This window comes from Heptranchias perlo, chromosome 4 (assembly GCF_035084215.1).
Source record: "Heptranchias perlo isolate sHepPer1 chromosome 4, sHepPer1.hap1, whole genome shotgun sequence".
In the NCBI taxonomy this organism is placed as follows: Eukaryota; Metazoa; Chordata; class Chondrichthyes; order Hexanchiformes; family Hexanchidae; genus Heptranchias; species Heptranchias perlo.
The window spans coordinates 127,266,815-127,289,041 of NC_090328.1; the positions used below are offsets into that span (position 1 = coordinate 127,266,815).

At 45.3% G+C, this 22,227-nt stretch overlaps 1 protein-coding gene across 1 annotated transcript in view; it reads right to left on the minus strand.

Annotated features, from left to right (window-relative positions):
• dnah6 (dynein, axonemal, heavy chain 6) overlaps positions 1-22,227 on the minus strand; it is a 475,651-nt gene that overhangs the window by 245,120 nt on the left and 208,304 nt on the right. Inside the window, exon 40 of the mRNA XM_067983622.1 lies at positions 13,845-14,002. Within this exon, the coding sequence (XP_067839723.1) occupies positions 13,845-14,002 (158 nt within the window). The remainder of the gene's footprint in view (positions 1-13,844; positions 14,003-22,227) is intronic.

The following is a 22,227-nucleotide window of genomic DNA, read 5'->3' on the forward strand; positions in this document are numbered from 1 at the left end:
GTGAGATGAAGTAAGGTGGGAGGAGGCTCGTGTGGAACATAAACACCTGTTGGACTGAAAGGCCTGTTTCTGTGCTGTAAAATTCTATGTAATACATGACTAACATTCTGCAATGATAACATACAATCACTTCCTCCTCCTAAGTTTACTTTAACAAAGGCATTGCAATTATCTATACACTGTCTCATTAGTGGTAATGAGTTAGCATTGATCAATAACTGATGAGCCATAATAACATTAAATCAGTCTTAAGTAGGAGTGAAAAAAATGTTTAGGTACATGAGAATTTGTTAGATTTCTGCATTCTGAATGAAAATTGTTTGAAGCAAATTCTGAAAGGCTGTACAGTTTTATGCATAAAGGTAATCGAGGTCATCAGTGGACAAAATTCACTGGATCACAGTTGGCTTTGCCACAGATGGTTGACTGCACCATTCCAATTTTTTCAAAATGCCATAAACCAATTTTATTTTTTGTTGTTTTCCTATTTTTACATGAAAGGATTTTTTAAGACTTAAAATATAGTAATGCATAAGTGACCCTTTCTATAAGGATGCTGTTACAATTTCGGATTTTTACATAATCACATTCTCCCTCAACGGTTTCACAGCAGTTCCTATAAGCAGACCTTCTCCCTGATCATCCAGAAGCGACACTTTTTCTGTTATCTCCTCTCACAGAATTAAGTCCTCAAAGAATTAAAAAATTAACAGCTTTTCAGTAATCAGCAGACTGAATTAAACATAGGTCGGGATTTTCCTCAGAGCTGCTCCTGCTCCGCCGCCATACTTTGCCGGAAATGGGGAGGAGGGAAGAAGCTTGTTGTTGTGGGAGTCTGAAAGCCTGCAGTATGTTAAAGTGGCAGCAGCATTGTGGAGGGAAAGGAACTAAGTGATTTCTCTTGCTGCATTTGGCATAATGCACCGAATACTCACTTTACTTTTCTGAAAGCAGAGAATCCAGAGGTTGTAGCATTTCTAGGCGTCCAGCGGTTTCATGGCATCCGTCTCCTCATGAATGCCAGAAGCCAAATCTCTACCAAGAAAAAGACTAAAGTGCAAAACCTATAATTTCTCAGATGCTGACCATCTGGAACAGATGTGGAATGAAGGATGGTTGCTGGGTTGTTATGGAATGAAGCTGGTAAAGGGAGTAGTCACTCTACTGCCAGCTCTCTGACATCCAGCAGCCGGACCAGTGCTATAAAAAGTTCAATAATCTATCAAGGGCAGGCAAGTCAAGAGAACTGCCACCTCCCCCTATTCACATTGGCACTACGGGCCCAATTTTAACTGCCCCCGTCTGCCAGAAACTGGGCTGGGGGAGTAGTTAAGAACATAAGAAATAGGAGCAGGAGTAGGCCAAACGACCCCTCAAGCCTGCTCCCCCCATTCAAGCAGATAATGGCTGATCTTCAATCTCAACTCCACTTTGCTGCACAATCCCCATATCCCTCGAGTCCATACATCTATCTATCTCAGCCTTGAATATACTCAACGACACAGTATCCACAGCCCTCTGGGGTAGAGAATTCCAAAGATACACAACCCCAAGTGAAGAAATTCCTCCCATCTCAGCCTTAAATGGCCGACCCCTTATTCTGCGACTATGCCCTCTAGTTCTAGACCCTCCAGCCAGTGGAAACAACCTCTCAGCATCTACCCTGTCAAGCGCCCTCAGAATCTTATGTTTCAATTAAATCACCTCTCATTCTTCTAATCTCCAGAGAGTATAGGCCCATTCTATTCAACCTCTCCTCATAGGACAAAGCACTCATCCCAGGAATTAATCTAGTGAACCTTCACTGCACCGCCTCGAAAGCAAGTACATCCTTCCTTAGATAAGGAGACTAAAACTGTACGCAGTACTCCAGGTAAGGTCTCACCAAAGCCCTGTACAATTGTAATAAGACTTCCTTACTCTTGTACTCCAATCCCCTTGCAATAAAGGCCAACATGCCATTTGCTTTCCTAATTGCCTGCTGTATCTGCGTGCTAACTTTTTGTGTTTTTTGTACCAGGACACCCAAGTCTCTCTGGACACCAACATTTAATAGTTTCTCACCATTTAAAAAATATTCTGTTTTTCTATTCTTCCTACCAAAGTGTATGACCTCACATTTCCCCACATTATACTCCATCTGCCAGCTTCTTGCCCAGTCACTTAACCTATCTATATCCCGTTGCAGACTCTTTGGGCTTGATTTTCCCGGGAAATTGCGGGTGCGTTAGGGGCGGAGGGGGGTTCCGAAAATTGGGGAAATCGCCTCCCGAATGCGGAAGTCCCACCGGCAATTAACGCCAGCGGGATGATACTTTACACAGTTATTGAGATAGTTTAAGTAGTCGAACAACTTCATTTTCTCCTTATTTTGGCAGGGGTGTGATTTTGAAGCATCCTTAGCGTGTTTCCCGTGCTGTGGGAACACTCCATGTTGCAACAGACGTGTTTCAGCCAGCAGCCAGTGAGAGACTCAAATGCTTATTTGACAGATGGGAAGAAAAGGTTACTTATTGCAGCAGGGTACTCTGTTCTTTCAGACAAAGTTTTGGCTGCAAGATCTTTGTGCTTTTACTGGAAATTCTTACTTTCCACTCAAAATTCTTCTGTTCAAACATATATAACTAGTTTGCGGACCGGCTCAAAATCACACCGTCAGGATGGGGGGCACCATGGCTGCATTCGCCAGTACATCCGAGGACAAGCAACATCACCACCCTCGCCAGGCATGGCGTCCACCTCCGCCACTTGGAGCTCCACAACACAGTGCTGCACAACAGGCACCTGCACAACAGCACAGAGCGAGCGCTGTCGCAAGAGGCACCACCCTCACCACAGGCTCTACAGACTGAGGCTCAGCTTTCTGGACCTCTCTGAGGACCAGTGTATATGCAGGCTCAGAGTCAGTCATCAGGTAGTCGCAGACATCTGCAGCCTCCTTCATGCCGAGCTGATCCCGGCTGGGCTGAGCAGCATCTCCTTACCTGTCGCTGTCAAAGTCACCACTGTCCTCAATTTCTTCGCCTCAGGATCATTCCAGGATGCAACCGGGGACATCCCCGGGGCCTCTGAGTCGTCTGCACACAAGTGTATAAGGCAGGTCACACCGATGGCTTGTTTCGCAGGGCCTCGCAGTATGTCAACTTCCCCATGGATGATCTCAGCCTGACAGAGAGGGCAGTGGGATTCCACTCTGTGGCTGGCTTCCCACGGGTGCAGGGTGCAACCAATTGCACCCTTATAGCAATACGAGCATCTGCACACCTCAACAGGAAGGGCTATCACTCCATCGATACTCAGCTTATTTGTGACCACCGCAAAAGCTTCCTTCACTTGTGCGCCAGATTCCCTGGCAGCTGCTACGATTCCTTCTTCCTCCAGGAATACAACATCCCACCCCTTACGGGCTGACTCCTCGGGGACAAGGGATACCCCCTGCACACGTGGCTTATGACACCTCTGAGGAACCCCATCACCGAGCAACAGCGTTGATATAACAGCCACATCGCCACTATGTCTCCAATTGAGCATGCTATGAAGCTGCTCAAGATGCGATTTACGTGCCTTGATCGTTCTGGGGGACAGCTTCAATATGCACCAGACAGAGTGGGAAGCATTATAGAGTGTGTTGCGCACTGCAAAACATGGCACAACAGAGAGGGGTGCCGCTTGAGGAGGACCCATCCACATCTGACACCCACATTGAGGAGGAGGAGGAGGGGAAGGAGGATGAGGAAGAGGAGGAGCAGGAGCAACCCATTGGCAGAGCAGCGGCTCACCTGGCTGCTCGTGAGGCCAGGGAGTCACTGATATGTGAATGGTTCTCCTAACATCAGACAGTGTGAAGAGTTCAGTCCTCACACCACCTGGATAGAGCAGCGCCCACACCAGCCCACCCCCCCCCCACCCCTCCCTGCACAAAACAGTCCTGCAATTACACATACACCCACTGTAAAGTGACCCAATGGGTGGCATCAAGTGTCGCCGTTCATGGTGAACCTCATGAAAGGGCCCTATTAGAAAAGTCAGTCAAGAATGGCTAAGACGTGGCAGTAGTGGTGACAATCATAACATTTAATGAGAGTTTAACAAAAAGCTAATGCAAATAAAAAACATGACCAATTGTCAAACACCCTTTGTGCTTACAAAACCTTCGCGTTTCTCTTCTGACTACTGTGATTGCAGCAGAGGTAGTGGCTGATTGCTCTTGTTCATACCCTGACCGCTTAGATGTTTTGGGTCTATGCCCTCTGGATTTTGGTGCCTGTGAGGGCCCCTCCAAAGACTGCTCCACCTGCACCTGTGCAGGGGCAGACTCGGCCACCTGGAGAGAAGGCAGCATTGCGGGTACTGGTTGAGAGGGGGGCAACGGGTGAGACGTGCGGATGCTTTGAGTGGCGTCCCCACTTCCATGTCCACTTTCTCCATTATCCCTCCCCTGGGCCAAGCCCACATCACTCCTACCACTCTGCTGGACAACAGTTTGGAGGACATGTGTGAAGCCTTGTAAGGCCAGTGCTAGTGTATCTGTCTGCCTGTTAAAGGTGGAAGAATGTTGTTCATCGAGTCCGAACGGCTGTTGTCAGGGCCTGAATGGACTCATTTGTGAGCCATGCTTGAAGCTCAATGGAGGCTAGCCTTCTCTCCATCGCATACATTCCCGCACTTGCCCGTGACAGTATCTCAGAGATTCCCTCACGTCCCTGTGACAGTATCTCAGAGATTCCCTCCCGTACCTGTGCCACCATTCCACTCATGCAGAAGTTGGACTCCTCCATCCTCTGCGCTACGGTGGAGAGTGTGCATGACACCTGTTCCAGCACCTCACAAATGTGCTGCTGTCCCTCGATCATTCTCCTTTTCAAGGATGGCCCCAGGGTTCAGCATCTGCGTCCAGCTGAGCAAAGCCTAAAGAGGAGTGCTCCTACCGACGCGGACTCTCCGAAGCTGCCCCTGCCACCAGTGTCTGCTCATGCTCACATGTGCATGGTAACTCACCAGGTGCCAACCCAGCTAATTGAGGACTAGGACCACCCGAGGTGTGAGTATCTGCACTGGTGGATGGCTCGCTCAGATGTGACGATGCACCCTCAGAGGTCGGCAGGTCCTCTGAGGAATCGCCCTCTACCGTCACAGTGGTTGCTGAAGGCCTTGTAAGAGAACAGAAGGCAATATTAAGCATCATCACAGATGTGTCATGTTGCGATGAGCATACTGAGGTGCTGAAGATGGCAAGACATGTTACTATCAATTCATTTTGTGTGTGCTGAATGTTAAAGTTATGTCACCAGACATTTATCGGATGCCAGTCGCGGCAACCCCAATGGACAGGCAGTCGAGGGCTAGGCTGAGCTACAGCGCCTCCTGCTCTGTGTCTGTGAGGACGACAATTTGTTGCAGCCCCCCTCCAGTCCTTGCCCTCTCCCGTGCATTCTGAGAAAGTACAGACGCATAAGTGAGTGATGGTGACGTGGCCAACCGCTGAATGCATTGCTTTGGGTGAGGCTGATCATCAAAGAGATGCACCAGAGAGTGAGTATGAGACAGAGCCATGACATTGTATGAGGATTGGGTTGGGTAGTAGTGGTGGGGCGACTAATGGGGAGGTGAGGAAGTGCTGAAGAAGTGCAGGTAAGTTGAGGATGAGCCTTAAGTGGGTGTGGGGAGTGATGTGATACAGTAGTGTTGGCAGTGCAGAATGAGTTGGAGGGTGGGGGCAGTGATGTGGAAGACGGAGTGTAGGAGAATCAGTAAGTGTACTCACTTTGGCTGAGCTAGTTAGGTCATTGAAGCGCTTCCTGCACTGAATCCAGGTCCGGGAGATGTTGCTGCTGCTCGTGACCTCCTCTGTCCCCTTGAGCCAGGCCCTCTTGGTGGCAGAGGCAGGCCACTTCCTCCTGTCTGCCAGGTAAAACACATCCCTCCTCCTCCTCACCCCATCCACTAGCACCTGGAGTGAGGCATCGTTGAACCTTGGAGCAGCCTTGCCCCTGTGCTGCTCCATTGTGGTGTGTGGGTGTTTGCTCCAGGAGAAGGCGACTCGCCACCACCTTCTCAAGGGCAATGAGGGATGGGCAATAAATGCTGGCCTCGCCAGCGACGCCCACATCCCACGAACGAATAAAAAAAAAGCCATTGGAGGACTGCCCCTTTAAATAGAGCTCCTCCAGCTGACAGCCTGTGATGCGGGTACGCAGTCTGCCCACTGCACAGCTTTCGGATGGCAAACCCCGCTCCAATTGACTAACGATCGCGTGCGAAACGGACATTTTTGTTGGGCGGGTTACCTCCGCGCACCTAGCTTTGCATCATCAGCAAACTTGGATACGTTACACTTGGTCCCTTCATCTAAGTCATTCATATAAATTGTAAATAGCTGAGGCCCAAGCACTGATCCTTGCGGCACTCCACTAGTTACCTGAAAATGACCCGTTTATCCCTACTGTCTGTTTTCTGTCCTTTAACCAATCCTCTACCCATACTAATATTTCATCCCCAACCTCATGAGCCCTTATCTTGCGTAACAACCTTTTATGGGGCACCTTATCGAATGTCTTTTAAAAATCCAAATATACAACATCCACCCTTTATCTACCCTGCTAGTTACATCCTCAAAAAACTCTAATAAACTTGTCAAACATGATCTCCCTTTCATAAAACCATGATAACTCTGCCTAATCATATTATGATGTTCTAACTGCCCTGTTACCACTCCCTTAATAATGGATTCCAGAATTTTCCCGACGACTGACGTCAGGCTAACTGGCCGGTAGTTCCTTGTTTTCTCTCTCCCTCCTTTCTTGAATAATGGGATTACATTTGCTACCTTTCAATCCGCTGGGACCGTTCTAGAATCTAGGGAATTTTGGAAGATCTCAACCAATACAACCACTATCTCTGCAGCCACCTCTTTTAGAACCCTAGGATGTAGGCCATCAGGTCCAGGGGATTTATCGGCTTTTAGTCCCATTAGTTTCTCCAGTACTTTTTGCTCTACTGATAATAATTGCTTTAAGTTCCTCACTCTCATTAGCCCCTTGATTCCCCACTATTTCTGGTGTGCTTTTCGTGTCTTCTACTGTGAAGATAGATACAAAATATTTGTTTAACGTCTCTTCCATTTCCTTATTCTCCATTATAATTTATCCGTCTCAGCCTCTAAGGGACCAATGTTTACTTTTGCTACTCTCTTTCTTTTTACGTACTTGTAGAAGCTCTTGCAATCCGTTTTTATATTTCTTGCTAGTTTACTTTCATATTCTATTTTCTCCCTTTTATCAATTTTTTGGTCATCCTTTACTGGTTTCTAAAACTCTCCCAATCCTCAGGCTTACTACTCTTCTTGGCAACATTATAGGCCACTTCTTTTAATCTAATACTATCCTTAACTTCTTTAGTTAGCCATGGGTGGACCACTTTTCCAGTGGAGTTTTTATTTTTCAATGGAATGTATGTTTGTTGAGAATATTGAAATATTTCTTTAAATGTTTGCTACTGTTTTTCAACCGTCATACCCTTTAATTTAATTTTCCAATCGACCTTAGCCAACTCGCCCCTCATACCTATGTAATTGGCTTTATTTAAGTTTAAGACTCTAGTTTCGGACTTAAGTACGTCACTCACAAACTCAATGTGAAATTCTATCATATTATGATCACTCTTTCCCAGAGGATCCTTTACTGTGAGATTACTAATTAACCCTGTCTCATTACACAATACAAGATCTAAAATAGCCTGTTCCCTGGTTGGCTCCACAACATATTGCTCTAGGAAACCATTTCGAACGCATTCCATGAACTCGTCCTCCAAGCTACCTTGGCCAATTGGATTTGCCCAGTCTATATGAAAATTAAAGTCCCCCATGATTGCTGCATTACCTTTGTTACAAGCTCCAACTTTGTTACAAAATAACAGAAGTTATTTTCCCCCATCGATCCCGCTTCCTTCTCATCGTGTTCCCATCTTTTGAGCAGGTGAGCAGGACCCCGCAGGAAGGAAACGGAGACCTGTTTTAAATATGCAGGTCGGGTCCAATGCTGTCATGAGGTCCCGATCTTCAATTCCAAGCTGAGGCCCAAGTGGGGTGGGGGGCAATGTCCAGTGTCAGTGTCAGTTCCCCTGTCAGGCAAAATCTGCCAGGAGCCAGATCCTGGGCCAGAAAAGGCCCAGAAGGTAAGTTTTTAATTTATTTTTCAGGTTTCCTTGTGGGCCAGAAGGGGCAGGAGTGCTGCTCCGTGTCTCACAAGGAAGCCTTGGGCCTCTCTTGCGCTGGGCTCACCCCTCCCCCCAATTGCAGCCAGACCCCCCCCACCCACCCCTCCAAACCGTGGCCAGTGCCTCCCCCCCTCACCCCGATCGTGGCCAGTGCCTCCCCTCTCTCCTTGATCGCGGAAATATTCCCCCTTTATCTCGATCACGATCAGAGCCTCCACTAACTGCTGGGGACCCATGGGAATTCCAGGGGCTGAGAGGCAACACGTGTTATCGCCCCAAGACGTAGGAACTTCTTCTGTGCTGACTCTAGCCGTGCTGCTGAGCACCCCGTCAGGCCATCTGCAAAGTCCTGATCCCGCCCACCGGCCAGGCTGTCAATTTGGCCGGCTGCCAGGTGGGAGTCTGCATTCTTTTATTTAAATGAGGCCCTGCCGGGAAGATCAGCAGACCTTCCACATCCCCGGCCTTGCTGGGTTTTCCCCCCGTTTCTGCGCTCTCCCGAACCCTCCCTGTTAATATCAGGGCCCATGTGTCAGTTTGGGGCTGCGGTAGCACTCCTGTCTCTGAGTCAGAAGGTTGTGAACCATGCCAGAACTTGAGCCCATATGTAGGCTGACACTTCAGTGCACTATTGAGGGTATGTCGGATTGAAGGAAGTGCTGTCTTTCAGATGAGATGTTAAACCAATGCCCCCTCTTTGCACTATTTGAAAAAGAACAGGGAAGTTTTCCCAGTATCCTAGCCAACATTCAATGACTAACCAACACCACCAAAAACATATTAAATAGTCATTATCATATTCCTGCTGTGGGTCTGTGCTTTGTAAAAATTTATTGGCGCATTTTCCAACAGTGATGACACTTTTAAAGTAATTAATTGGCTGTGAAGCACTTTGAGATGTCCTGAGGCACTATATTAATGCATGTTCTTTCTCTTTATTTTTTCCTCTTTTACTAGTCGATCTCCTGTGTCATTGCACATGGGGAGTCAAGACCAAGGACACTTTATGGGCCAAGCAGGGTTAGAGGGCATTGAGATAATTGGACAAAGACAGAAAAAGGAAGAGGAGGCAGATGGGAGGGAGGGAGTGGAGAGAGGAGGGGAGGGAAAGAGAGAAGGAGGGGAGGGAAAGAGAGGAAAGAGGGATGGAGAAGGAGAGAATGGTGGTGCACCATTAAGTAACGAACAGGAGGAGGAGGTTCCATGAACATCCCCGTCCTTAATGATGGCGGAACCCACCACGAGTGCAAAAGACAAGGATGAAGCATTCACAAACATCTTCACCCAGAAGTGCCGAATGGATGATCCTTCTCGGCCTCCTCCTGAGGTCCCCACCATCACAAATGCCAGTCTTCAGCCAATTTGATTTACTCCACGTAAAATCAAGAAATGGCTGAGTGCATTGAACACAGCAAAGGCTTCTATAGGTCCCAACAACATCCTGGTTGTAATGCTGAAGACACATGCTCCAGAACTAGCCACGCTTCTTGCCAAGCTGTTCCAGTATAACTACAACATTAGCATCTAACCAACAATATGGAAAATTGCCCAGATATGTCTTGTCCACAAAAAGGACAAATCCAACGCAGCCAAAGACTGTCCCATCAGCCTACTCTTAATCATCAGCATAGTGATGGAAGGAGTCTTCAACAGTGCTATCAAGTGGCACTTACTCACCAATAACCTGATTACCGATGCTCAGTTTGACTTCAAGCAGGGCCATTTGGCTCCAGACCTCATTACAGCCATGGTCCAAACATGGACAAAAGAGCTGAATTCCAGAGGTGAGGTGAGAGTGACTGCCCTTGACATCAAGGCAGCATTCGACCAAGGAGCCCTAGTCAAACTGAAATCAATGGGGATCAGAGGGAAAACTCTCCAGTGGCTGGAGTCATATCTAGCACAAAGAAAGATGGTTGTGGGTGTTCTTTTTTATTCGTTCATGGCATGTGGGCGGCACTGGCAATGCCAGCATTTATTGTCCATCCCTAATTGCCCTTGAGAAGGTGGTGGTGAGCCACCTTCTTGAACCGCTGCAGTCCATGTGGTGAAGGTTCTCCCACAATACTGTTAGGTAGGGAGTTCCAGGATTTTGACCCAGTGACAATGAAGGAACAGCGATATATTTCCAAGTCAGGATTGTGTGTGACTTGGAGGGGAATGTGCAGGTGGTGTTGTTCCCATGTACCTGCTGCTCTTGTCCTTCTAGGTGGTAGAGGTCGCGGGTTTGGGAGGTGCTTTCAAAAAAGCCTTGGCGAGTTGCTGCAGTGCATCCTGTGGATGGTACACACTGCAGCCACAGTGCGCCGGTGGTGAAGGGAGTGAATGTTTAGGGTGGTGGATAGGGTGCCAATCAAGCAGGCTGCTTTGTTCTGGATGGTGTTGAGCTTCTTGAGTGTTGTTGGAACTGCACTCATCCAGGCAAGTGGAGAGTATTCCATCACACTCCTGACTTGTGGCCTTGTAGATGGTGGAAAGGCTTTAGTGAGTCAGGTGAGTCACTCGCCGCAGAATACCCAGCCTCTGACCTGCTCTTGTAGCCACAGTATTTATGTAGCTGATTCAGTTAAGTTTCTGGTCAATGGTGAGCCCCAGGATGTTGATGGTGGGGGATTCTGCAATGGTAATACCGTTGAATATCAAGGAGAGGTGGTTAGACTCTCTCTTGTTGGAGATGGAGGCCAATCAGTTCAGCCCCAGGACATCACTGCAGGAGTTCCACAGAGCAGTGTCCTAGGCCCAACTATGTTCAGCTGCTTCATCAATGACCTTCACTCCATCATAAGGTTAGAAGAGAGGTTGTTTGCTGATGATTGCAATGTTCAACTCAGATAATGAAGCAGTCCATGCCCGCATACAGCAAGACCGGGACAACATCCAGGCTTGGACTGATGAGTGGCAAGTAACATTTATGCCACACAAGTGCCAGGCAATGACCATCTCCAACAAAAGAGACCCTAAACACCTCCCCTTGACATTCAATAGCACAACCATCGCTAAATCCCCCACCGTCCTGAGGGTCAACATTCACCAGAAATTTAACTGAACCAGCTGCATAAATGCCTGCCCCATTATACAAGGTTAGAGGCTGGGTATTCTGTGATGAGTGGCTCACCTCCTAACTCCTCAAAGTCGCTCCACTATCTACAAGGCACAAGTCAGGGTGAGATGGAGTACTCTCCATTTGCCAGGATTGGGCAGCTGCAACAATGCTCAAGAAGCTTGACACTGTCCAGGACAAAGCAGTCCACTTGATTGGCACCCTATCCATCAGCTTAAATATCCACTTCCTCCACCACCGGCGTACCATAGTAGCACTGTGTACTATCAATAGGATGCACTGCAGCAAGTTGCCAAGGATTTTTTTTGCAGGATCTCCAATACCCGAGACCTCCACCACCTGGAAGGATAAGGGCATCAGGTGTACAGGAACACAATCGACTCAAAGTTCTCCTCCAAGTCACACACCATCATGACTTGGACATATATCGCCTTCATCGTCGCTGGGTCAAAATCCTGGAACTCCCTACCTGACAGCATTCACCACATGGACTGCAGAGGTTCAAGAAGGACCACCAACACCTTCACAAGGGCAACTAGGGACGGACAATAAATACTGGCCTTGCCAGCAACACCCATATCTCGAGAATCAATAAATTTTTAAAAAGCATTAGAAAATTTGCCAAGATGATTTCTCTATTCAAAGCATACATGTCACAAAGATTTTCCTATCAACCTATGACACCTTCATTGAGGCCACATGTAAAGCATTCAGTTCCAACCTTAAAGCTCTTCCATTGCTTCACATGCATGCCTAAACTGCAGCAGGGTAAACTACCTAACTGCAACTTAAAACTGGAACTATTGTCGCACTAACATCTGTATAGGTGAGGCCATTAAGTAAGGTTCCAACAAAACCTAGCTGCATGATAATTGTTTGATTTACTTACTTACATGCACTAATTCAGGATGGGTGACTGGGTGTCCCTCTGTGCTCTTCAAGCTTCTAACATCTTAATTCTACTTCTCTGCTTTGAAGGCAATGCAGTGCATAACAGAAGGAAGTCATCCTGCACGGAAGGAGAGCAACTCAACTTTAAGCCCTTAACTTCCTTTGAAGAAACCACTGCAGTCAATCCTGGGGCTGGAGAGCCTGGAGGAAGTGGGCAAGATCCATACCACAGGTCTCCCAAAGTTGAAAGCTAGTATCATCCTTTTTCCTGTTCTTCTTTCTCCCTTTATTCATTCACTCACATGCATTCACTCCACTGCACTTCCATGACACACAGTCGGGGTGGGGGGGACGGGGGTGTGTGTGTTATGAAAATCTGTTTGGAGGGTGCATGGTTCAGCAGATGGGTGCTTATTCTGATTCACATTGGAAATATGCTTCATTTAGGGTTATATGTAATTGGAATAGGACTGCCTCAGTGGGGATGGGGGGGCCTTGGCATACTTCTATTCAATCTCAGTGCTTCTCCTTTCTTCACCACGTTTGCCTGAGTGTCACATTCCTCTTCAGTGGGTTATTTGCTACGGTTCCGCTTATTTATAACCTGCATTATAAAGCTATTTTTAGTTATGATGTGGTCACTTGTTCCAGCACTTTTCTTCTATTTGTTGTTCTCAGGTGGGGGACGCACTTGTTTCCTTAATCATGTGTTTTGGCAATGAGCTGGCAATGGTTTTTAATGGTGGCCCAATTACTATTTTTTGGTTGCAAAGAACTGTTCTTCTTCTGATTTTTTCACGTTTGGTTTAATATTGGTCTTTCAATTTTAAATAGAATATAAATTGAATTCTGATGAACACAGTAAGCCTGACACGTAATGTTAAATATATTGACAGTACTAACAGGTGCTGATCCAATGGAATGTTGCAACCACACACCATTTTTATAAAATAATAGCGTTTAGGGGTTTGTTAGTATGGTACAAAAATGTATGCTAGATTAGCTAAACCACTTGTGAGTAGGACAAAATGGCAGCAAGGTTCTGCATTCATCTACTTACACATGTAGAAGTCGCTGAAAACAAAATATTATTTATATTGTACAAATTAAGTATGTCCTCTTCACATACCACAGGTCTTCCCAAAGTTGAAAGCTAGTATCATCCTTTTTGCTGTTCTTCTTTCTCCCTTTATTCACTCACTCACATGCATTCACTCCACTACACTTCCATGACACAGTCGGGGCGGGGGGGACAGGGGTGTGTGTTATGAAAGTCTGTTACATTGCAAATTGCAGGTCTAATTCTTTCCCACCCAACTCCTGTTTGCCTTGTTGCATTTAATTTCCAATGGGCTATTAAAGAGATAGAAACTGTCTTAATCTGGTGCCCAATATAATATGAAATATGTACAATTAGGGAACATTGTTCACAGTTTATTTTTTTATTTGTTAGTGATAATGGTTTTAAAGTAAATTTCTTCAGGAAAGGTTTGGTTTCATTCATTCATAAAATTCACTGCTGAAGAAGAAAAAAATGCTAATGCCACAAAAGTAGAAACTGAAGACGTCAAAGCAGCAATAAAAGTACAAGTTTATACCAGTGAAAGGTTATATAAGTAAAATTGGGCTGTGAGATTTATTGTACCCGTGTCAAAGTTAAAGTTTTTTTGTGCATCACCTGTATTTCCTTCCAAAAGAGTTTGTCTCTATCATAGAATCCACCAAAGTCCTGGTATTGTCGAAGAAGCTCAATAGGTGGCTGAGATCCATAGCGATCCAATTTGGGCATGTTTAGATCATCCACAAAAATGATAACTCTCTTATTCCCAGGAGCACCTGTTTGAAAAAAAAAGCCATTTTAAATCAGTTTTGCAGGGTAAGTACGATCTCGTTATGAAGCAGGATTGCTGAAAGAACAAACTTCAGTCTAAGTCAAGGCCATTGGTACTTTTCACTGAACCTTGAAAGGTTTCAATAGTTTGTTACTTATAATCCTTTAATAGGTTTAACCAATTTTGCACTTTCTACTGGCTTGCATGGGTTTACACAACCTCAAGCAGTCACATTAAAATGTTATTCAATTGTTCCAATGTTTATTGTTTGATAATTACAAACTTTGTTAAGTGATCACAACATATTATTGTTACGTGAAAGATTTCTTGACCTCAAGCAGACTCTCTCGTACAAAATGTTACCGTGCATTCTTTCTATAGAGTGTACAGGACTAATTTTTATTCCGAATGGGTGCAGTTGGTCTGCTCACATACATAATAACAATGTTACTGATTTGCATTGTACATCTTGCAAACGTGCTGGTTGGCAAAACGAAAATATTTTTCCTCTGCATGTTATTATCTTGCACAAAATGTTATGGAAAAACATTCTCACAGTAGGCAAACTGTATACTTAGAGTTGCCACTGCACAATGGGTTTGATCATGCATTTCTGGTGCTTTGCCAGAGGGCATTCTGCACTTTGAGTATTGCGTGTACTTATCGTGCTATGAGCTGATCTTGCAGTACAATGCAAGGTTAGATCCTCTGCAAAAAAAATGCAGGGCTCCCGGTGCACAGTATATGAAGCAAAGGAGTGCAATATCTGGGGCCAGCTTCTCAAAGGCATACTGGTCACCTTGAAGCTTTAGTACTGCTACAGAATTTATAGCACAGAAACAGGTCATTCGGCCCAACTGGTCTGTGTTTATGGTCCACACGAGACTCCTCCCACCCTACTTTATCTAACCCTATCAGCATATCCTTCTATCCTTTCTCCCTCATATACTTCTCTAGCTTCCCGTTAAATGCATCTATGCTGTTCACTTCAACTACTTCATACGGTAGCGAGTTCCACATTCTAACTACTCTCTGGGTAAAGAAGTTTCTCCTGAACTCCTTATTGGATTTATCAGTGACTATCTTATATTTATGACCCCTAGTTTTGGAGGTGATTTTAAACCCCAAGAACGGGTGGGTTGGGGGCGGGTGGGAGTTGAAAATAGTTGTTTTTTTGGGTCGCAACCGCAAAATTTTCGGACTTTGCATTCCCAGTGGGAAGCTTGTACTTTTATATGCCGACGTTAAACCCCGAAATAAAACCTGGTTGCGGTCGCGACCCAAAAACCCCAAAATTTTCAACTCCCACCCGACCCCAATCTACCCGTTCTTGGGGTTAAGAATCACCCCCATCTTCTCTGTGACTACCTTATCATACTCCTTCATAATTTTAAAGACCTCTATTAAGTCACCCCTCAGCCTTCTCTTTTCTAGAGAAAAGAGCCCCAGCCTGTTCAGTAATTCGTGAAAGTTATAACCTCTCAGTTCTGGTATCATTCTTGTAAATCTTTTTTGCACCTTTGCCAGTGCCTCTATATCCTTTTTGTAATATCGAGACCAGAACTGCGCACAGTATTCTAAATGTGGTTCAACAAAAGTTCTACTGAGAGGTAGTAAAGCCTGTACCAAGTTCAGGATGGTGAACGGCACCTTTTCAGGATGCAACTTAGGAGGGTCCTGCTGCAGGAGGTATTGGAGAGAAGGGTGGCCCTCTTTGGAGTGGCGATGCATCCCTTCTGAAAGAGTAGATGAGAACAGCCTGGATGGAGGCAGCAAATAGTATGAATACTATCTCATCTGTGACTCGGAGGTCCAAAACTAGAGGTCATAAATATAAAATAGTCGCTAATAAATCCAACAGGGAATTCAGGAGAAACTTCTTTACCCAAAGAGTGGTAAAAATGTAGAACATGCTACCAGAAGGAGTAGTTTGAGGCAAATAGCAGAGATGCATTTGAGGGGAAGCTAAATAAGCACATGAGGGAGAAAGGAATAGAAGGGTATCCTGATAGGTTTAGATGAAGTAGGGAGGGAGGAGGCTCATGTGGAGCATAAATGGAGCATAGACCAGTTGGGCCGAACGGCCTGTTTCTGTGCTGTTGTTTCGATGTAATTCAATGTAACTCAATTTTCTCAGGGTTTCTCATGCTGCACTGCTGTAACTTCAGCGGGGGTCCATCAGAAATTCTATTTATATATGTAAAGGGGGTTTCCACCAAATTTTCAGCAAAGTTACGGCTGCAGGAGCCAATATGGCCGAGCAAGCCAGCCTTGCAGCACCTGTTTTATACCGGTGCTGCATTCCAACAGCGCTGCTCAAGCACGGAGACTATGTTACAAAGCAAGGAGCTCATTGAGCTTTTTACGAGGCCTTAATGACCATAGCAAATGTATGTTGGTTCTTGGCACCACAATCGGTTCCCAACTGTCTTATCCTGCACAATGCAGTCTGCAATGCCCAGGTCACTTGTACCCAATGAGCATCATATGAACAGTCCCAATTATGATTTATTTAACTAAGAGAACCAAGTAGTCAAACCTATCTTGAAAAAGATATTCAGAAGTTAATCTTTCATCTTTAGAACCGCAATAAATTCACCAAACTGCAGAGTCTGGGATAAGGTGGCTAATGGCTTGAAGATATCACATAAGAACTAGCAGATTGTTAGAAAAGGATTCCAAGTCATGAAGATGCCAAGGAGATGACTGCATTCAATTGCAACTTTTATGTAGGAGGACCACCTATTCTGAGACCTTCTCCCTACTTGCAAGGAAGAGAAGAGATTAAAATCTAATGGCTGGAGTCATACCTAGCACAAAGGAAGATGGTAGTGGTTGTTGGAGGACAATCATCTCAGCCGCAGAACATCGCTGCAGGAGTTCCTCAGGGCAGTGTCCTAGGCCCAACCATCTTCAGCTGCTTCATCAATGACCTTCCCTCCATCATAGGGTCAGAAGTGGGGATGTTCACTGATGATTGTACAGTGTCCTGTTCCATTCGCAACCCCTCAGATTATGAAGCATCCGTGCCCGCATGCAGCAAGACCTGGACAACACCCAGGATAAGTGGCAAGTAACATTCGTGCCAGACAATGACCATCTCCAACAAGAGAGAGTCTAACCACCTCCCCTTGACATTAAATGGCATTACCATCGCCGAATCCCCCACCATCAACATCCTGGGGGTCACCATTGACCAGAAACTTAACTGGACCAGCCACATAAATACTGTGGCTACAAGAGGAGGTCAGAGGCTGGGTATTCTGTGGCGAATGACTCACCTCCTGACACCACAAAGCCTTTCCACCATCTACAAGGCACATGTCCGATGAACAGCAATTCACCACTGCTGTGTTTCCTGTTACTTAGCCAGTAGGAAGTAATGCATTTTGGCAGGAAGAACGAGGAGAGGCAATATAAATTAAATGGTATAATTCTATAGGGTGTGCAGGAACAGAGAGACCTGGGGGTATATGTGCACAAATCTTTGAAGGTGGCAGGACAGGTTGAGAAAGCAGTTAAAAAAGCATACGGGAGCTTTATAAATAGAGGCAGAGAGTACAAAAGCAAGGAGGTTATGTTGAACCTTTACAAAACACTGGTTCGGCCACAATTGGAGTATTGTGTCCAATTCTGGGCACTGCACTTTAGGAAGGATGTGAAGGCCTTAGAGAGGGTGCAGGAAAGATTTACTAGAATGGTTCCAGGGATGAGGGACTTCAGTTATGTGGAGAGACTGGAGAAGCTGGAGTTGTTCTTAGAGCAGAGAAGGTTAAGAGGAGACTTGATAGAAGTGTCCAAAATCATGACGGGTTTAGATAAAGTAAATAAAGAGAAACTGTTCCCATTGGTGAAATCGAGAACCAGAGGACTCAGAGTTAAGGCAAAAGAACCAAAGGCGACATGAGGACAAACTTTTTTACGCAACGAATAATTATGATCTGGAATGTGCTGCCTAAAAGGATGGTGGAAGCAGATTCAATCATGGCTTTCAAAAAGGTATTAGATAAATACTTGAAGGGAAAAAATTTGCAGGGTTATGGGGAAATGGGACTAACTGGATTGCTCTTACAAAGAGCCGGCATGGGCTCGATGGGCCGAATGGCCTCCTTCTGTGCTGTAACCATTCTATGATTCTATTCTAAGTCAGGAGCGTGACGGAATACTCTCCACTTGCCTGGATGAGAACAGCTCCAACAACACTCAAGAAGATCGACACCATCCAGAACAACGCAGCCCGCTTGATTGGCACCCCATACACCATCTTAAACATTCACTCCCTTCATCACCAGCGCACCGTGGCTGCAGTGTGTACCATCCACAGGATGCACTGCAGCATCTCGCCAAGGCTTCTTCGACAGCACTTCCCAAACCCATGACCTCCACTACCTAGAAGGACAAGGGCAGCAGGCACATGGGAACAACACCATAAGAACATAAGAAATAGGAGCAGGAGTAGGCCAATCGACCCCTCGAGCCTGCTCCGCCATTCAATAAGATCATGGCTGATCTAAATTCATGTCCAATTTCCTGCCCGCTCCCCGTAACCCCTAATTCCCTTCACTTCTAGGAAACTGTCTATTTCTGTTTTAAATTTATTTAATGATGTAGCTTCCACAGCTTCCTGGGGCAGCAAATTCCACAGACCTACTACCCTCTGAGTGAAGAAGTTTCTCCTCATCTCAGTTTTGAAAGAGCAGCCCCTTATTCTAAGATTATGCCCCCTAGTTCTAGTTTCACCCATCCTTGGGAACATCCTTACCGCATCCACCCGATCAAGCCCCTTCACAATCTTATATGTTTCAATAAGATCGCCTCTCATTCTTCTGAACTCCAATGAGTAGAGTCCCAATCTACTCAACCTCTCCTCATATGTCCACCCCCTCATCCCCGGGATTAACCGAGTGAACCTTCTTTGTACTGCCTCGAGAGCAAGTATGTCTTTTCTTAAGTATGGACACCAAAACTGTATGCAGTATTCCAGGTGCGGTCTCACCAATACCTTATATAACTGCAGCAATACCTCCCTGTTTTTATATTCTATCCCCCTAGCAATAAAAGCCAACATTCCGTTGGCCTTCTTGATCACCTGCTGCACCTGCATACTAACTTTTTGATTTTCTTGCACTAGGACCCCCAGATCCCTTTGTACTGCAGTACTTTCCAGTTTCTCGCCATTAAGATAATAACTTGCTCTCTGATTTTTCCTGCCAAAGTGCATAACCTCACATTTTCCAATATTGTATTGCATCTGCCAAATCTCCGCCCACTCACCCAGCCTGTCTATATCCCCCTGTAGGTTTTTTATGTCCTCCTCACTCTCCACTTTCCCTCCCATCTTTGTATCATCTGCAAACTTTGATACGTTACACTCGGTCCCCTCCTCCCAATTGTTAATATAGATTGTAAAGAGTTGGGGACCCAGCACCGACCCGAGGAACACCACTGGCTACTGGTTGCCAGTCCGAGAATGAACCATTTATCCCAACTCTCTGCTTCCTGTTAGATAACCAATCCTCCACCCATGCCAGAATATTACCCCCAATCCAGTGATTCTTTATCTTGAGCAATAATCTTTTATGTGGCACCTTGTCGAATGCCTTCTGGAAGTCTAAATACACTACGTCCACTGGTTCCCCTTTATCCACCCTGTACGTTATGTCCTCAAAGAACTCAAGCAAATTTGTCAGACATGACTTCCCCTTCGTAAAGCCATGCTGACTTTGTCCTATTAAATTATGTTTATCCAAATGTTCCGCTACTGTCTCCTTAATAATAGACTCCAAAATTTTACCCACCACAGATGTTAGGCTAACTGGTCTATAATTTCCAGCCTTCTGCCTACTACCCTTTTTAAATAAGGGTGTTACATTAGCAGTTTTCCAATCTGCCGGGACCTTTGCCGAGTCCAGAGAATTTTGGAAAATTATTACCACCTGCACGTTCCCCTCCAAGTCACACACCATCCTGACTTGGAAATATATCGCCTTTCCTTCATCGTCACTGGGTCGATCTTGGAACTCCCTACCTAACAGCACTGTGGGAGAACCTTCACAGCGGTTCAAGAAGGCGGTTCACCACCACCTTCTCAAGGGCATTTAGGGATGGGCAATAAATGCTGGCCTTGTCAGCGACACCCACATCCCATGAACGAATAAAAAGAAATTGTTTTTCTCAGAATATGCATGGTGAATTGATGGCTACAAAATTATTGATGGCAACATTGGTAACATTGATTCTGGTTAAGTGATTCAATATCAATTATATCAATTTACAATGAGGCATATCATTTAAGACACAACATGTAAACGCAGGGGTAGAATTTCTGCGATGCTTCCCAATCTCCTGCCGTAAGGTTGGTGGAAGATCGGCGCAAACTCCAGAGAAACAGAATAAATGGCCCTTTCTCTGGAATTTCTGTCAAAGTTACAGTGGGGTATGAGAAGAACCCCGCAAACATTACTGGCGACAATGTTTACCACTAGTTTGCATACTCCTTAGCATTCATAATGATGCCAGTATAAATATGAATCTTAATTAACTGACAGCATATTTATAAATACTTTACAGATATACAAGTGGGATTTTCATATATAATTCCGAAGTATTTCACTTTTTCTTTCTGCAGATCAACCGACATCACAACAATTCTAAGAAGAACTGATGTATCCTGATAAAACATGAGTACCATCACAACCAGTACTAGCACCAGAGCAAGAGCACCAGAACATCCAAACACAATCTGCAAAGTCTCCACCCCAACAAGAGCACATGTTAGTGTATGAAAATGGAATATGTCCAGGGAAAGAAATAAATGCAAGTGTACTCTTTAGCATCCAAATGACACGACACATTGCCACTTCCCCCTCTTTTTCAGGAAGGCCTCTGAACAAAATGTGGGAACAGCCCTTTAAGGTTGACTATGCAATAAAGCACGTGTGGTATGAACTCTGTCAACGTAAAAAGTGTGCTGCACTTGAGGATTCAAGAGATAAATGTCTATCGTGCCATCCTGGAACCCAGCTTTGAAGGACTTTAGTCTGCTCTGCATTTTAGTGTGACTGGAATAGGTGCTGGCCTGGAGGAACCTATGTGTGGTGCTTTAGCCAACTTGGTGATGGCACGTGTCTACTCACATTGTTAATTTAACTGAGTGAGGGATAGCTTGTAGTTTGGTACAAGGGAAAAGATAGGATAATATTTTAGGTTGTGACATTTTGCCAGTACTCACATTTTGTGTGCTGATGAAGAGTCTCCACTTGAAAAATTAACATCTATTTTTTCATTCCAGATGCTGATGGATCTGTGTATAGTACCAGCTTTATTCTGCCTTTTTTCCCCAGATTTCTTTTTGTCTATGCAGCAGTACATGATTGATTGTAAAATGTATGGACAGTCATCTCATACAGGGAGTTAATGCTATTGATCTCATGGTAACAATAATCCTCACAGTTGCTGGTAACATATTTGCAACGACCAAGAATGATTTTAGATCTGTGCATAACTATCATAGTCATAGTATGGGACAGCAGAGGAGGAGGCCATTCAGCCCATCGTGCCTGTGTCGGCTCGTTGAAACAGCTATCCAATTAGCCCCACTCCCCTGCTCTTTCCCCATAGACCTGTGAATTTTTAAGCTTCAATTCCCTTTTGAAAGTTACTATTGAATCTGCTTCCGCCACCCTTTCAGACTGTGCATTCCAGAACTCGCTGTGTAAAAAAATGTTTCCTCATGTCGCCTCTGGTTCTTTTGCCAATCACCTTAAATCTGTGTCCTCCGGTTACCGACCTTTCTGCCACTGGAAACAGTTTCTCCTTATTTACTCCATCAAAACCATTCATGATTTTGAACACCTCCATCAAATCTCCCCTTAACTTTCTCTGCTCTAAGGAGAACACCACCAGTTCCTCCAGTCTCTCCACATAACTGAAGTCCCTCATCCCCGGTACCATTCTAGTAAATCTCTTCTGCATCCTCTAAGGCCTTGACATCCTTCCTAAAGTGTGGTGCCCAGAATTGAACATAATACTCCAGCTGAGGCCTAACCAATGTTTTATATAGGTTTAGCATAACTTCCTTGCTTTTGTACTCTATGCCTCTATTAGTAAGGCCAAGGATACCATATGCTTTGTTAACAGCCTTCTCAACTTGTCCTGCCACCTTCAAAGATTTGTGTACGTAAACCCTGAGGTCTCTTTGTTCCTGCATTCCCTTTAAAATCGCATTCT